The sequence below is a fragment of the Leucoraja erinacea genome, chromosome 29 (assembly GCF_028641065.1).
Source record: "Leucoraja erinacea ecotype New England chromosome 29, Leri_hhj_1, whole genome shotgun sequence".
Classification (NCBI taxonomy): domain Eukaryota; kingdom Metazoa; phylum Chordata; class Chondrichthyes; order Rajiformes; family Rajidae; genus Leucoraja; species Leucoraja erinaceus.
In genome coordinates, this window is record NC_073405.1 from 23539751 (window position 1) to 23556679 (window position 16929).

The 16929-nt window shown below is 44.2% G+C and overlaps 1 protein-coding gene across 1 annotated transcript in view; it reads right to left on the reverse strand.

Moving 5' to 3' along the window:
- hcn2b (hyperpolarization activated cyclic nucleotide-gated potassium channel 2b) overlaps positions 1 to 16474 on the reverse strand; it is a 112203-nt gene extending 95729 nt beyond the window's left edge. The window contains exon 1 of the mRNA XM_055658901.1: positions 15617 to 16474. Within this exon, the coding sequence (XP_055514876.1) occupies positions 15617 to 16272 (656 nt within the window). The 5' untranslated portion in view covers positions 16273 to 16474. The remainder of the gene's footprint in view (positions 1 to 15616) is intronic.
- Between the last annotated feature and the right edge of the window lie 455 nt (positions 16475 to 16929).

Consider the following 16929-nt stretch of genomic DNA (forward strand, 5'->3'; position numbering starts at 1 on the left):
AAGTGATAGGTGGATACTGGTGAGGAGGGTGATTGGCAGATGGGAGGAGGCAGTGACAAATTTCTATAGGTGGAAAGGAGACAAAAGGATGTGAGGTAAGGAGAGAAGAGGAGGAGTGAAATGTAATACTGGAGCGAGGGATATGGGTGGAAGGGGATGAGGGGGAGAGTCAATTGAATCTTGACAAGAGGACAAAAAATACAAAATATCATAGAGAAATATCATAATCATGCAGCATGAAAAGCAGCTTATTCATCCCAACTTGCCCACGCAGACCAAGATGTCCCATCTACACTAGTTTCACCTAGCCACTTTTGCCCCATATCCCTCTAATCCTTTCCTTCGTTGCATCATTGCTCAAAGTCCACTGATTCAAATAGTCAGTGAAAATGTGGCCACGTGTTCTTGGTTCTTTATTCAATTCTGCTTGACTTCATTGTTTCCCTTCACAAAAAAGACTTCAAATTGTGAATGAACTGAACACTAAAGAGAAAGGGACTGAACAAAGGAAAGTAGACGAACAAGAACCGTCGGGGAAAGAGGGGGAGGGGGCTGCTTTTGGTGAATTAATTCATGGAATATCACAGGCAAGAGTTAAGTTTGCATTCGATCGGCACTCAAAAGTGTTGCAATGTGATATGGAAAGAGGTAACCTTAACGATTAGTAAAATGCAGGCATAATGCTGTAGCAAAGGAGGGGCACACCTGTTATCGCTGGTGTCAAGGCGGCAATGAATCTCTGGCAGATTGTGGCTAACACCATCGATTTAAGGTCACCAATGTACTTCAGCTCTCCTGGATCAGGTGACAGTGTCTCCTCCGCAAGGTCGGCACAAGGAGAGTCTGACTGCAGGAATCGCTCGTTTTTAAAAGGACCAGACTAGTGGGACATCTGCAGGCTTCCTTCTGAAGAGCACAAAACCCCTGTGTCTCAGACATGGGGAAGTAGGTAGTACTTCTCTTTTCTGAGCAGTAAATCACCTGCTCTTTCAACCGGGGAGATCCCCACCTCAAACTGCTGCTATGAATGTGGTTCGCTACACCTAATCATCAATTCTGAAAAAAATAGCAAGGTTGACTCGAGGAGTGTCGGCATCCTCGCTGCATACTGATGATCGAATGCACAAGATCGGCAGTCCGATAGTGCAGATTCAATTATAATTTCCTTTATACCGATATGCAACAAATGTGCACAACATTCAATAACTTTCTACAGTTATCAATGCTTTAAGTGGGAATCCGGTAATAAAATGTATTCAAACACTGACTGCTCTACTTAGCGTTCCTTGTGTGTTATGCTGGCAATCATGATGTTTGCATTTATTTGCATGTTTGCATGTAATCGGTGTGTTTTATCACACTTCCCGTGAATGAGAAAAAAAAACTAATTTAAATATAGAATTATTCCATCAATATAATTAGTTAAAATTATGTGGTTCAACTAAAATTAGCAATCAAATCCTATACACGTGAAATAAAGATGCATGCAAAAATTACTAACATCATTCTCTTTAAGAAGGTATATGCCTAAATGTGTATAGTTCCTTGATTTCATTGGTGAAGTGATTCAGAATACATATATTTCTTTTGAACCCAGTGTAAAAATGTATAGATTATTTTTATCTTCAATTCTGGTGGGCCCATTTAAATGGGAATAGTACTGGGTTTTAGAAACATAGAAAATAGGTGCAGGAGTAGGCCATTCGGCCCTTCAAGCCTGCACCGCCATTCAATATGATCATGGCTGATCATCCAACTCAGTATCCTGTACCTGCCTTCTCTCCATACCTCCTGATCCCTTGAGCCACAAGGGCCACATCTAACTCCCTCTTAAATATAGCCAATGAACTGGCCTCAACTACCTTTTGAGGTTAAGACCACCAACTTTTAATGGTTATCCATGCACCTTGTTCGTGCTCAGAGAAGAAGTAAGTTGACAGGGAACTGAGGCTAAAGCCACAAGGAATCGCAGATGCAGGGGATGGGAGGAGACAGCAGGAGGGCTGAGGAAGGGGAGGAGAAAGCAAGGACTAACAAAATTGGGAAAATTCAATGTTCATGCCCCCAGGATGCAGACTCCCCAAGCGGATTATGAGGTGCCGTTCCTCCAATTTCCGGTATTGCTCACTCTGGCCATGGAGGAGACCCAGGACAGAGAGGTCGGATACAGAGTGGGAGGGGGAGTTGAAGTGCTGAGCCACCGGGAGGTCAGGTTGGTTATTGCGGACGGAGCGGAGGTGGCGACAAGTTGGAGGTGGTACAACAAGTAATCCTCCGTCAGTTTCGCCACCTCCAACATGAACCCACCACTCGCCACATCTTCCCATCTCCCCCCATATCTGCCTTCCGCAAAGACCGCTCCCTCCATAACTCCCTTGTCAATTCTTCCCTTCCCTCCCGTACCACCCCCTCCCCAGGCACTTTCCCTTGCAACTGCAAGAGATGCCACACTTGTCCCTTTACCTCCCCCCCTGACTCCATTCAAGGACCCAAGCAGTCATTCCAGGTGCGACAGAGGTTTACCTGCATCTCCTCCAACCTCATCTATTGCATCCGCTGCTCTAGATGTCAGCAGATCTATATCGGTGAGACCAAGCGGAGGTTGGGCGATCGTTTCGCCGAACACCTCCGCTCGGTCCGCAATAACCAACCTGAACTCCCGGTGGCTCAGCACTTCAACTCCCCCTCCCACTCCGTATCCGACCTCTCTGTCCTGGGTCTCCTCCATAGCCAGAGCGAGCAACACCGGAAATTGGAGGAACAGCACCTCATATTCCGCTTGGGGAGTCTGCATCCTGGGAGCATGAACATTGAATTCTCCCAATTTTGTTAGTCCTTGCTGTATCCTCCCCTTCCTCAGCCCTCCTGCTGTCTCCTCCCATCCCCCAGCCTTCGGGCTACTCCTCCTTTGTCCTTTCTTCTCCCAGCTTCTCCCCCCCCCCCCACCCCCGACCAGTCTGAAGAAGGGTTTTGGCCCGAAACGTTGCCTATTTCCTTCGCTCAATAGATGCTGCTGCACCCGCTGAGTTTCTCCAGCTTTTTTGTGTACCTTCGATTTTCCAGCATCTGCAGTTCCTTCTTAAACACAAGGGAATTAAAGTGTTTAGCAACTGGGAGATCAGGTAGGTCCTGGCGGACTGAGCGAAGGTGTACAGTGTCATGATCGTGCAGTCTACGTTTGGACTCGCCGATGTATAACATGGAGTCCACATTTTGATCCACGGATACATTAGATGAGGTTGGAGGAGATGCAAGTGAACCTCTGCCTAACCTGAAAGGACTGTCGGGGTCCCTTGTCAAATCGAGGGAGGAGGTATAGCAACAGGGGTTGCATCTCCTGCAGTTGCAGGTGAAGGCACCTGGGGAGGGGATGGTTTGGGTGGGAAGGGATGAGTTAACCAGGGAGTTGCGAAGGGAATGATTTCTGTGGAAGACGGAAAGGGGTGGAGATGGGAAGATGTGACTAGTGGTGGGATTCAATAGTGGAAAATGTTGGAGGATTATGCTTTGTATGCGATGACAGGTGGGGTGAAAGGTAAGGGGACTAGAGGGACTCTGTCGCTATTGTGACTAGGGGGTGGGGGAGCAAGGCGGAGCTGTGGGGTACCGAGGAGACACATCTGAGGGCCTCATCTATGATGGAAGAGGGGAAACCCCATTCCCTAAAGAATGAGGACATCTCAGATGTCTTGGTATGTGACACCTCATCTTGGGCGCAGCTGCGATGTAGACGGAGGAATTGGGAATAGTCTTTGCAGGAAGCAGGGTAGGAAGAGTGTAGTCAAGATAGTTGTGGGAGTCAGTGGGCTTGTAATACAATACAATACAATACCGTTTTTTGTCATTTGAACCTCAAATGAAGTTCAAACGAAATTTGATTCTAGATGTTTGTCAATAGTCTATCTCCTGTGATGGAGACAGTGAGATCAAGAAAGAGGAGGGAGGTGGTCCAAGTGAATTTGAGTGCAGGATGGAAATTGATGGTGAGGTTAATGAAATCGATGAGTTCAGTATGGGTGCAGGAGGTAGCACTGATCCAGTTGTCAATGCAATGGAGATAGAGTTCGGGGATAGGGCCAGTGTGCGCCTGGAAGAGGGATTGTTCAATGTACCCTCAAAGAGGCAGGTATAGCTGGGGCCCAGCTATGATGCTGCTCCTCGTGGTGCAATGGCAACCCGGGTCTTGACTCCGTGGTGGTCGGGCAGGCGCATGGTCCAGTGGTGGAGCCTCGGGCCTGTGGGCGTTTGACTCGAGGAGTGTCGGCGGAGGGATCGGTCTGGAGGCGGGCAGGTTTGTGATCCTTAGTAGAGTCCAGGGAGGCAAGGAAGCATTTGTTGAGGCTGGGGATCTGGCGTCAAATGAAATACAGTTGGGGTCCATTGCGCGTCTGGGTGAGTGAGGCCCGGAGCAGCGGGGGAGTCAGAGCGAGGGCCTGCTGGTGCCGGCGCATCGCAGCCTGTCTGGAACGCAGGGCATGGAAATGGAACTGTTGTGAAAAGCGCAGATCAACTGTCGGAACCTGTAATCCGGGTCTGAACTGTGAGGTCTGGAACCAGAGATGGGATCCTTGAGGTACAAGATGGAGGCACAGGCAACCAGCAAGAAAAGATGTATAAGCACCAAGCACCAAGAAAAAACAATGTGCTGGAGTAACTCAGCGGGTCAGGCAGCATTGGTGGAGGGAATGGATAGGTAGCATTACAGGTTGAGACCCATCTTCAGACTGATAGCAGTTGGGGAGAGAAAGCTGGGGGAAAAATCATAGTGGGACAAAGTGCAGCTATTGAGAAGTGGATACAGGTGATGGGGGTTTAATTGGCAGATGGGTGGAAATGAAGTTGTTTCATTTAAAAAGGTAAATCATGTGGAATAATGGGTATCTGATGGATAGAGTCATACAGGGTGGAAACAGACCCTTCAGCCCGACTTGCCCACACCGACCAACATGTCCCATCTATCTGCCTGCATTTGGCCCTTATTCCTCCAAACCTATCCTATCCATGTACCCGTTCAAATGTTTCTTAAATGATGTGATAGTACCTGCCTCAACTACTTCCCAAAGCAACTCGTTCCATACACCCACCACCCTCAGGTTCCTATTACATTTTTCACCCCTCACCTTAAATCTATGTTATCTGGTTCTCGATTCCCCTACGTTGGGTAAAAGACTGTGCATTTACCCTGTCTATTCCTCTCATGATCATATACACCTCTATAAGATCACCCCTAATTCTCCTGCCCTCCAAAGAATAAAGTCCTAGCTTGCTCATCTTTTCCTTATTGCTCAGGCCCTCGAGTCCTGGCAACATCCCTGTAAATGTTCAGTGCACCATTTCCTGCTGAACCACGTCATTCCTAAAGCACGGTGATCATAAATGAACACAATATTCTAAATGTGACCTCACCAATATATTGTATACCTGTAACATGACCTCCCAACTCCTAAACTCAATGCTGTGACTGCTAAAGGCCAATCTGCCAAAAGTCTTCTTGACTACCCTATCTACCTGTGACGCCACTTTCAAGGAAGAGCTATTTCTCCAACAGCATTGCTCCCCATGATACACGTGGAAGTCAATTTTGAACTGATAACCTTTGGCCGCTACATAGTATCTGTTGGTTCAAGTTCTTCATTAGCACGATTGAACATCCTTTTTTCACGTACGTTTATGTGATGGCGCATCAGTTGGTGGAAGGAAGTTTAGAAATTCAACAGGAAAAACATACAGTCTCATCAATGTCTGGCACACTGTGAGTAGATTTGTACTGTAGAGGTTGTCAAAAGAAGGTCTTTATTCATGACCAGCATTTTTGATGCTAAAATTGCTCTTTCGTGCAATTATTGATAATTCAAAATGTATTAAGCTACTTTTGGAGAAAAAAAACATAAAAAACATAAAAAAACAAGTTGGCACACGTTTTTCATCAAAATCACTCCTGCTGAGTCTTTGTATTTAATTTCCGCATTTCCTGATTTGAGTAAATTTGAGGCAAACTCTCTTGCAGATGGATCACCAGTCAATTGTGCCCATAATTTAAAATATAATCCTTTAACATGAATTAATGCTGATGTTAAACACTATAAATATCAATTTATAAATATATAATGCTTTAATACAGACTTTTAATTCACCTGCTCTGGTAGCTCATGAAATTGCTGGTAATATTTGATGAGAACCTACAAAAGTAGGAACTCCTGTTAATTTATTATTCTGCCTAAGATCTTGCAGCATTTGATCTAATGTTTCAATGATTCTACATCACAAGAGTTTTAAAAGTTCTAAATATAGTTCCCTGGAAGGAGCATCATGATCAGGAGATAAAGAAGACTTTTTGAAAGCTGGCCTTCATCAGTCCTGGAAGTGAAGGTAGAGGTTGGGACATTACGTTACAGCTGTACAAGATATTGGTGAGGCTACACTTCGAATATTGTGTTCAATCAAAGGTACCCTGCTGTAGGAAAGATGCCATCAAGGTGGAAAGAGTGCAGAGAAGAACTACAAGAATGTTGCCAGGACTTGAGAGTCTGAGCTATAGAGAGAGGATGGGCAGGCTGGGACTTTATTTCCCAGAGCACATGAGGCAGAGAGCTAATCTTACCGAGGTGTATAAAATCATGAGGGGAAAAGATAGGGTGAATGCGCAAAGTATTTTTATGTGCGAGATATCAAATATAAGAGAGATTAAGTTTAAGGTGAGAGGGGAAAGATTTAATAGAAACATGAAGAACAACGTTTTCATAAAGAGGATGATGGGTGTATGAAACATACTGCAGGCAAAGTAGTTGAGGTAGGTACAATGACAACATCTAAAATATATCTGGACAGGTACATGGAAAGGAAAGGTTTTGAAGGATATAAGTCATAAGGCCATAGTGATAGGCTTAGAATTAGGCCATTCGGTCCATCAAGTCTACTCCGCCAATCAATCATGGCTGATATATCTCTCCCTCCTAACTCCATTCTCCTGCCTGCTCCCCACAACTACTGACACCTGTACTAATCAAGAGTCTATCTATCTCTGACTTTAAAATATCCACTGACGGCCTCCACAGTCTTCTGTGGCAAAGAATTCCACAGATTCACCACCCTCTGACTAAAGACATTTCATCTCATCTCCTTCCGAAAAGAATGTTGTTTAATTCTGAGGCTATGACCTCTAGTGCTGGACTCTCCCATTCATGGAAACATCCTCTCCGCATCCACTCTACCCAAGATGGGCCCAGTGTCGACAAACACTCATCATAGGTAACCTACTCATTACTGGGCCCTGCCATATGGGCCTAACATGGGCAGATGGGACTAGCTTCGATGTGCATCTTGATCAGCATGGAAAAGTGGGCCGGAGAGTCTTTTTCCAGCAGTACATCTATAACTCTATGACTGCTTTGTGAGCCATTGCACATCCATCCTAGGCAATACGTTTTTTTTTTTTAATCGATTTTTTTTCCTTTCTTTTTTCAGTTCCCTGATGAATGTTGGAGACACTCATTTGTCAAATTTAAACAGAGTTTAAAAGCTGAGTGTGCAATCTTCCCCTTTGCCAAATGGTTTGAAGCAATGTCTGATGATGCCACGGCTGGGGGAATCATGCTTAGACTTTGAACTTTAGCCAAAAGTAGATCAACGTTTTTCTCGTTCCACCAGAAATCCAGAATCCAAAAATAAAAATGATAATTGGTTATGGTAAACAGCTTCCATAACAATATCTCAGCATTTATTTGGAGTCTCACAAAACCTGGTTCATTTTCTCAGATATATTCATTTAATTGGTTTAAATCATAGCTGCAGAAACTACATTCACTTTTTTTTGTTGTTGATTTGTTTTGTGGTTCAGATCAACAAACCAAAGGTAGGTCAGATCCAGCTTAATATTTAGTACCTCAAAAATATCTGGAAAAAAAACTTCAGTGTTTAATGGAAGGGAATTAAGATTAGGTCCCTTTGGGTTATGGAAGGCCCTAATTGGGATCTTAAAAACACTGCAAGCGCTGTGCTTGTATTTATGCTAAACGTAACCAACAGGCAACATGTCTGAAGAAGGGTTTCGGCCCGAAACGTTACCTATTTCCTTCACTCCATAGATGCTGCTGCACCCGCTGAGTTTCTCCAGCATTTTTGTGTACCCCGTCAGATCTCTCGACTGGTCATTGGGCTGTGCGCGGGACTTTCTGTTGTATTATAAACCTTTAAATAAATCGTTGTAATTGATTTCCTGTAGTCACCTGTCTAAATTAGCAGGCACTATTGCTGTGCTTAATGTCAAGTGATGGGAAACACAGATCAAAAATAACGGGGAAACGTTGAGTTGTCATTAAAATTTAGTTTTGAGTTTGAGTTTAGTTTATTGTCATTTGTACAACAAAAAATGTCTCTGTTGCGTGCTAATTGTGGATGTTGGCTGCAGCCCCTGCTTCTAAATGGATGGGGGTTTGCATTGACATTTACAATGCAGCGAAAATCCAGTGGAAGTGGCAAGGAAAGTAGGCAGGAGAGATGAAGACGAGAGAAAAAGGGCCGGTCTCTCTGCGTGTGGCTACGCTTCAGGACCACAGACAGCTCCACTGCTGAACTCCACTGGGGTTCCAGCTTCAAGCAGCAGGCGCCACCTGGCAGCTTGTGCGCTCGAAGGATTTTCTGCCTGGAGAGTGAGCAGGAAGCCTTAAACTCCCCAGACAGATGAGACTATTCCCCACTGGCCACCGTTGCGATGCGACGTGTGAATGAATAAACAAAATACCGAGGGCAAGAGTGTAACTCATTCCGGATATCCCACTCTCTCATTAGTTGCCAGAATTCGCAACGGTGTCGAAATTACTCTCTGGTGCAGAATGAGTTCAAGGTCATTTCAATGTGAAACAATTTTGGTGAAATGTTTTTTTCTAGTTTTATCTCTGTGCAAAATGCTATATTTATTTTTTTCTGGACAGGGTAGTCGTTAAAACAATAAGGAATAACAAACAAAACGTGAATGGGGAAGAATAGTTTCTAAGAGAGAACGTGAGAGTTGAGATGGGTGGGGGAGTTAATTCAGATGTTGTGAACTTCCTGTTGGTCAAGGAAATTTAGTTTGAGGAATAAGGTACTTTTCAGTTTTATGTGGAGGCCAGTGCCATTTGAGGTAGATTGATATTAATTGCTGAATTTATGCTTTTGTGTTATGGTTATAGAAGCTATAAATGGTTATTCATAGCAAAAGGATTTGAGTATAAAAGCAGGGAGGTTCTACTAGTTGTACAGGGTCTTGGTGAGACCACACCTGGGGTATTGCGTACAGTTTTGGTCTCCTAATCTGAGGAAAGACATTCTTGCCATAGAGGGAGTACAGAGAAGGTTCACCAGACTGATTCCTGGGATGGCAGGACTTTCATATGAAGAAAGACTGGATAGACCCGGCTTGTACACGCTGGAATTCAGAAGATTGAGTGGGAATCTTATAGAAACTTACAAAATTCTTAAGGGGTTGGACAGGCTAGATGCAGGAAGATTATTCCCGATGTTGGGGAAGTCCAGAACTAGGGGTCACAGTTTAAGGATAAGAGGGAAGTCTTTTAGGACCGAATGAAAAAATCATTTTTTACACAGAGAGTGGTGAATCTGTGGAATTCTCTGCCACAGAAGGTAGTTGAGGCCAGTTCATTGGCTATATTTAAGAGGGAGTTAGATGTGGCCCTTGTGGCTAAAGGGTTCAGGGGTATGGAGAGAAGGCAGGTACAGGATACTGAGTTGGATGATCAGCCATGAGCCATGAGGTGCAGGCTCGAAGGGCCGAATGGCCTACTCCTGCACCTATTTTCTATGTTTCTATGTAAGCTCTATTGTACATTGGTTCCTGGCAGATGCATGACTCCTTCTGCTGGATTTGAATTCATTAAATTAGATGAAGGACCAATTTCCAAATTAGACGAATTAAGGACCAATTTCCAAACGTCACCACCAGATATTATCACTTGTTTGAATATCTATATCCATATCCACATTCATATCCAAGGTAGACACAAAATGCTGGAGTAACTCAGCAGGTCTGGCAGCATCTCTGGAGAAAAGGAATAGGTGATGTTTCAGGTTGAGACCTTCAGACCCTTCAGTGTCTGATGTTCCTCCAATTTCCGGTGCTCGTGGCCACCCCAGGACAAGAGGTCGGAGACGGAGTGGGAGTCACCTATTCCTTTTCTCCAGAGATGCAGCACCCGCTGACCCCAGCTTTTTTGTGTTTCGACTCCAGCATTGTGATGTGGTCTATCTTCGTGTCTGATGAAGGGTACCCGAAATGTCACCTATTCCTTTTCTCCAGAGATGCAGCCTGACCCGCTGAGTTACTCCAGCATTGTGTGTCTATCTTCGGTGTAAACGAGTATCTGCAGTTCCTTCTTATACATTTCATATTCATGGTGCGATTTGCCTACTGATTCTACTGGTTTGCAATAATTTTGGACAATATGCACATTTCCAATTCAAACCTAATGACTTTGTTTGCTATCATCTTATCGAAGTGCAGGTCTGTAGCCACAGGGGAAGCAATTCACAACTATATTTGTATTTGTTCATATTAGGAGAGGCAGCCTTGTCTGAATATTTACCACACATTATTCATGGCATTCAGACATTAAATCAGTGCTATTATATTTTATAAACAGAATTTAAACTCTGCTTAGAAAATAGCACTGTCATTATGTCGCAAAGTAATTGTGACTGAAGTTTACCAGCTGCATGAAATAATACATTCAAAATAAAGGCACCTGATAAAGATTTTCCATCACACCTCTGAATACTGCACATGTTTATGTAGATGAATAGACAAGTTAGTTTAAAATCTTCCCTTGTTCATTTCCAAGTCTCCTATTAAGGTAGGTTTCCGAAAACAATAAATGTGCAAAGTTATTGATATATTGCAAATATGAATTACTGAAAGAATAAATTGATTTGGAGTCTGTTTACCAGCAAATGTTTACTCATGTTATGCTCTTGATGAATCTGTGCTTGGACTCACCAGCTTGTTTGCTTAAATTTAGCAATTCACTTTCCAATTGCATACTGCCTATAATCCCTGAGATTGGGAATTCAGCCACTGCGCCAAAGCAAAATTCTACCAATGTGCCACCATTGTTGTATATATATACACACAGTGTAATTTCAGTGTGTGCGGGTGAGGGGGAGAGAGAGAGAGAGGGGGGGGGGGGGGGGAGAGGGGAGGGGGAGAGAGAGAGAGAGGGGAGAGAGAGAGAGAGAGAGAGAGAGAGAGAGAGGGAGAGAGAGACATGATCAGATTGAATGGCGGTGCAGGCTCGATGGGCCGAATGGCCTACTCCTGCACCTATTTTCTGTTTCTATGTTTCCATGAGAGGGAGAGAGAGCGAGAGAGGGGGGGTGGGGGAGAGGGAGAGGGGGAGGGGGAGAGAGAGGGAGAAAGAGAGAGAGGGGGGGGAGGGGAGAGGGAGAGGTGAGAGAGGGGGAGGGGGGGAGGGGGGGGGGGAGAGGGCGAGAGGGAGAGAGAGAGGGTGAGGGAGAGAGCTACTTCATGCTTTAATTATCTGTTCACCCATATTTTTAGCATAAAATTGCCATTCATCGCTGGAATCATGGGAGGCAATGCTGCCAATAATATCTGATGATTAATTTGCTAAAACACCTGGCAAACTCTCTTACTTTGGAATTGCTGTGGAATTCATTTGAAAAACAATCAAAGTGTCGAGATACTTGGCAATGAGGTGAAAGCAAATCTTATTCATCTCTGCTTCTGACTGGATGTCTGTTTTATCCCCTAGCTATCTTTATAACTCAAATTATCTCTTGCACAGTGTAATCACCAAAGGTCTCCATTATATTTCTGTAGAACAAATGAACAAACAAGGCAGTGATTGAGATTTTAATGCAGCTGATTGTTTAGTTAACAATGTTGTTTTTATTTATGGATGCCTTTGCACAGCCTGTGGAGAGGAACATGCAGGGTAATAGATTTACATTGTTTTGATTCATAAATGCTTTAATAGGCAACTGAAATGTTAATATATGAAACATCTCCACAATAAACTTTACTGTATAGGTTGCCCATACTTCTATATATTAATCATCTTGTGTACCACACACTTTGCAGTTATTATTTTACAGTGCCTTTGGTAAGATATTCCTAGTGCTGCAACTGTTAATATATCATTGTCAAACGTGGTGGCAACTATTCCACTGGGACTTCAGTTGAGTCTAAACATGCACTTAGATTCATCAGGAGATGTGGTTGGTGCATTTATCTCTCTCCCTCTCTCTCTCTCTACCTACCGCTATCTTGCTTAATCTCTCTCTGCCTCTTCGTCTCTTTATATCTAAGCCTCTCCCTCTCTCCCTCGCACACACATAACATAACCTACAACATACAGGGGTATTCCCTGCAGGCATTATTATCAAAATAGAATGGCAGGAAACAATTCACATTTAATTGGTGTTATTGCATATTAAAATGAACATAAACATATGGAATGGATATCTCAAAAGGCCAACCTTTCTAAAATGGATAACATCAACATTAATTTTCATAATAAATAGCTGTCCACCTTCAATCCAATGCATTCCCCTATTGCATGACCTTTACAATAAAAAATGACCTCAGTTATGCCTATTTTCAAGTTCCACTCAACTGTGAAGCCTGAAGAAAAAAATACTTGGTAGTTCCAAATGAGAGAATGGTGCATTGTGCAAATCAAAGCTTAAAAATAAATGAAACCTTTCCAAATCACTTCAAATAAAGTTTTCTGAAAGTGAGGAATGTAAAATTAATAATCCATTGTTCAAAATATGGAAACATAACATTTGTTAATTGCATAATTTATATGCAATCTATTCCACCACTGAATGGAAATTAGACCAGCGAAAGCTTCTTGCTTCTTTTAGATTAATTGGTGGACATTATGAACATAAGGAGAAGGTAAAGGGTAAGACAAGAAGATACAAATAAATTGATCTCGGTGGAAAACATACAAAATGGTGTGAAAATGGCTAAAAAAAAATCTCACATTTGGAAGCAATCAATGATTATCTGATATGACTTATTGGAACCAAAGAAGATGTTTTATGGTTTATGAAAATTATCCAAATATTTGCCTGGGCATTGCTGTTGGGATAAACTGAGTGGTAAGGATGCTATTATTACAATTATGACTTTTAGAAGATACATTTGGCCAGATATAGGGATTGGAAGGGTTTAGAGGGATATGGGTCCAATGCAGGCAAATGAGACACTCACCCAATATGCCAACTTGGTCAGCGTGGATAAGTTGGACCAAAGGGCATGGTGTATAGCTCTGTGGATCTATTCTGCATACTGGTAGCTCACTGGTTATAAATGCACTCTGTGAGTGAACTATACCACACTTATGGAGATACAGATCAAAGCAATTCCAGTTAAATTATAGAAGGTTTTGTTAACATTGTGTGAAATCGTTCATCTTTACTCAACAACCCTCATTCATAGGGGACACTATAAAGTAAATAAATTGACAGGATTGAGAGGTAAACTATGCCAAGAATGGTGTTAAAGAAAGATGAACAATAAGTTGGTGCTTTATTCAAATAAATACAAAGTGGTTTATATTTATGTTGGTTAGGCAACAGAAGGAAAGTGTAAGTGTAATGATGGGCAAACTGACTTAAACTTGTGCAGTAGTATCTACCATAAAATATGGATGTGAAAATTGACAGATGTATGTATTTTTTGCAATGAAAAGATAATAGTTATAAATTATAAGACACAACATAATGGGCCTTTATGTTTTGCATTGGTAGGAGCTACTTTACACCAAAATGCTGCTTAGATTAGTTGGTATTAGTTTACAAGGAGAGTTTGAGCAAATTTGGATTGTTTTCTCTGGAGCGCTGAAGATTGAGGGGGAGACAAAGTAGAAGTAGATAAAATAATGAGACATGGTAGACAGTCAGAACCTTTCCCCGGGGTGGAAATATCAAATACCAGAGAGCATGGGTTGAACTTGCGACGGGGAAAGTTTAAAGATGTGCATGGCAACATATTTTTTTGGGTGGTGGATGCATGGAACGTGCTGGCAAGGGGGGGCAGATGCAATAGTGGCATCTATTGCTAACGGATTCAAGTAGTTTGGGGAGAAAGTAGGAACGGGGTTCTGATATTGGATGATCAGCCATGATCATATTGAATGGCGGTGCTGGCTCGAAGGGCCGAATGGTCTACTTCTGCACCTATTTTCAATGTTTTCTAAGAGGCTTTCAGATAGGCACATGGATATGCGGGAAATTGAGGGATCTGGATCACGTTAGGCAGAAGAGATTGGTTTGTCTTGGTATGGGGATATTGTGGACCATTGGGACTGTTCCTGTGCTGTACTTTTCTATGATCTACGTATAATTCCAGATTAGTTCCAAATGAACTGATAAAAAAAAAATGTGCGAGAAGCCAGTAAACAAAACATTGGTTGAGGTTCCCAGGACTGTAAAGCCTCCAATTATTGTTTTTATTTTTTAATTTTAAAAAGAAGCAATTCTGCCTGCAGTGGGGAGAGCAGAATGTGTTTTTTTTTTAAATATAAAAGCGCCCCCCACCCTTCTCCGAGGAGCCGAACACACGCCCCTCCGCGACTCCACCCGGAGAAGCTGCTGATGAGACGGCTCCGCCGCTCCAGGGGTGGGGACGTGGTGATGAGAATGCTGCCTCACGCCCCAAGGACACAGAAGCCTCGGATATGCATCAATGACAATTTTTTTTTTGTGTGTAATGAATCCTCAGGTCACCTTTACACATTTGGAGTCCACATTTCCTTGTCACAGACAATGAAGTGAGCGTCCCTTCCTGGAAAGAACTAAATGTCACCAAACACTGTGCTAGTTCTGCAGACTATATACAAAACCTGAATATAATTAGCCGGTTTAAAGGGAAACGGCGCCACAGTGTGTGATTAGCAATGCCTGGAGACCATTGGGAGATATATAGGGCGGTGAGAAGTTAAGTCTGCGGTCTTTCTATCCCCCTGGACCACCTCCCGCCGGGAGCTCAGCGGCAGCTTACAGCAAATATACTTGGTTTACAGGCACTTCACCACCCCTCCCCACCCAGAGCAGAGGACAGTTTCCGTTCACTGCGGCCGTCTGGCCTCTCCTCCGGAGCTAAAACCTGATTCGCTTTTTGAAGCACGCACTTACTCTCCGACCCCGTGCGAAGGAGACAGGGGTCAGGAGCACAAAGTGAAAGGGGGGCGGCTGCATTGATGACTGGGTGTTTGCTAAATAATCTCCAATGTTATTTTTGGGAGTGCCTTGTTCGTGGGGATGAACAGGCAACTCATTTGAAGAGGTTCGTGTCATTTGAAGAGGCGACCTTCAATGTTGTAGGTGTGGCGAACGATGTAACGGGGGGAGATTTTGTTGTTTAGCTTTGCAGTCGTTATGTACAAGTGTGTTTGCATCAAGTTTAATGGCTGGCGGGCGGGGTGGGGGCAGATATGTGTGTGTGTGTGTGTGTGTGTGTGTTTCACTTGCACTTTATGTGCAATGTGACGAATAAAACCGTATTGTATTGTGTGTGTGTGATTGTGTGAAACAGCCAGGTACAAGTACGGTTTGAGTGCATCACGTTTTAACGCCCAGTTGCAACACTCACCGAAAGTCACTGTAAGGGTGGATGACCCAAGCCCCGGCCGACTTCACCCTCTCTTGCTCCCTCTCCACAGCCTTCTGGCTGCCAAACATTCGCAGGGAGAACTTGTTCACCCCGGGCTGTAGCATGGCCCCAAACTGCCTCTGCATGAAACTCGCCTGGCTGCCGATCTGGTCCCCATCCTCGGCCACAATCTGCTCAGCGCTATCCGATTTCAAGAAGCTGACGGAATTCCTCGCCCGGGGCTGAAGCTGGGATGATTTCCTGCTCGACACGGCGGAGAAAGCCACTTTGTTCTCTTTCTTGTCCCCGCTGTGGATGGAACCCCCTCCCTCCATGTCCGACTTGGTCTCCTCGCCCCTGTTGGGCTCTGCCCTGCTGATGGACGACTGGCTTCCTCGGGTCACCCTGCAGTCGCCGTTCGTGTTGCATTTCATGCTCACCACCGTCTCCACCTCTCCCTGCTTCGGCTCTCCTGGCTTGTTCTCGCTGCTGTTGTTCCCCCGGCCCGGGGGTGAAGGCATCGCCTTCATCCTGATGCTTTTGCTGCCACTGTCCTCCTCGTTGTCTTCCTCCTCGTCCATGATGCTGCCTTTGGGGTCTAGCTGCTGAGGTAGGCTGTAGAGCCGCCTTCGCATGGCGGGACGCAATCTGTCCATGGACGCTCATAGGGTTGGGAGAGGTAAGCGTTGACGTCTTATGGGCAGGATGTACGTGACATTTCTGTTCACGCGTGGAGCCGGCGACGTGGTGCCCTCTCTCTTTCTTCTCTAGAAGGTGAACCGACCCGGCGAGCTATATCTTAGAAGGAGGTTCCTAAATCCCTGCCCACTATCTATCTTAAGGTGGCCAGTTTCAAGTTAGACTAGGTGAGGGTGAGGGTGGGGGGAGAGAGGTCATGAACATGTTGTTTCGGCCGCAGAAATTCTCGAGGGCTGGTCTTCTGACGCTAATTGCCCGCAAGACTTTTTTTTTTTGCAAGGGACAATTTGGGATTACCTGCGAAAAGGGGAATATTTTATTTAATTAAAGGTAGGGTTGTTTTACCTAGCGCCCTCACGCGTGCGTTTGACATTGGCCGCGTTTCACACAACGATAGGGGTTTGTTTCCAATTTTCCCCCCAACACTTGCAAAATGTATCGAATTCACCCAGAGCTCGGGTGCAAGCGGGAACCAACCACCACCCAGAAAGTGCACGGGAAAGCTTACACCAGGTGTCATTTAAAAAAATTTAATCCACGCCCTCTAAAATTAGTTGATTTAATTCCTGGTATAGCAGCGGCGATCTGGGTATGAGGTTTTAGAGGTTGGTTGG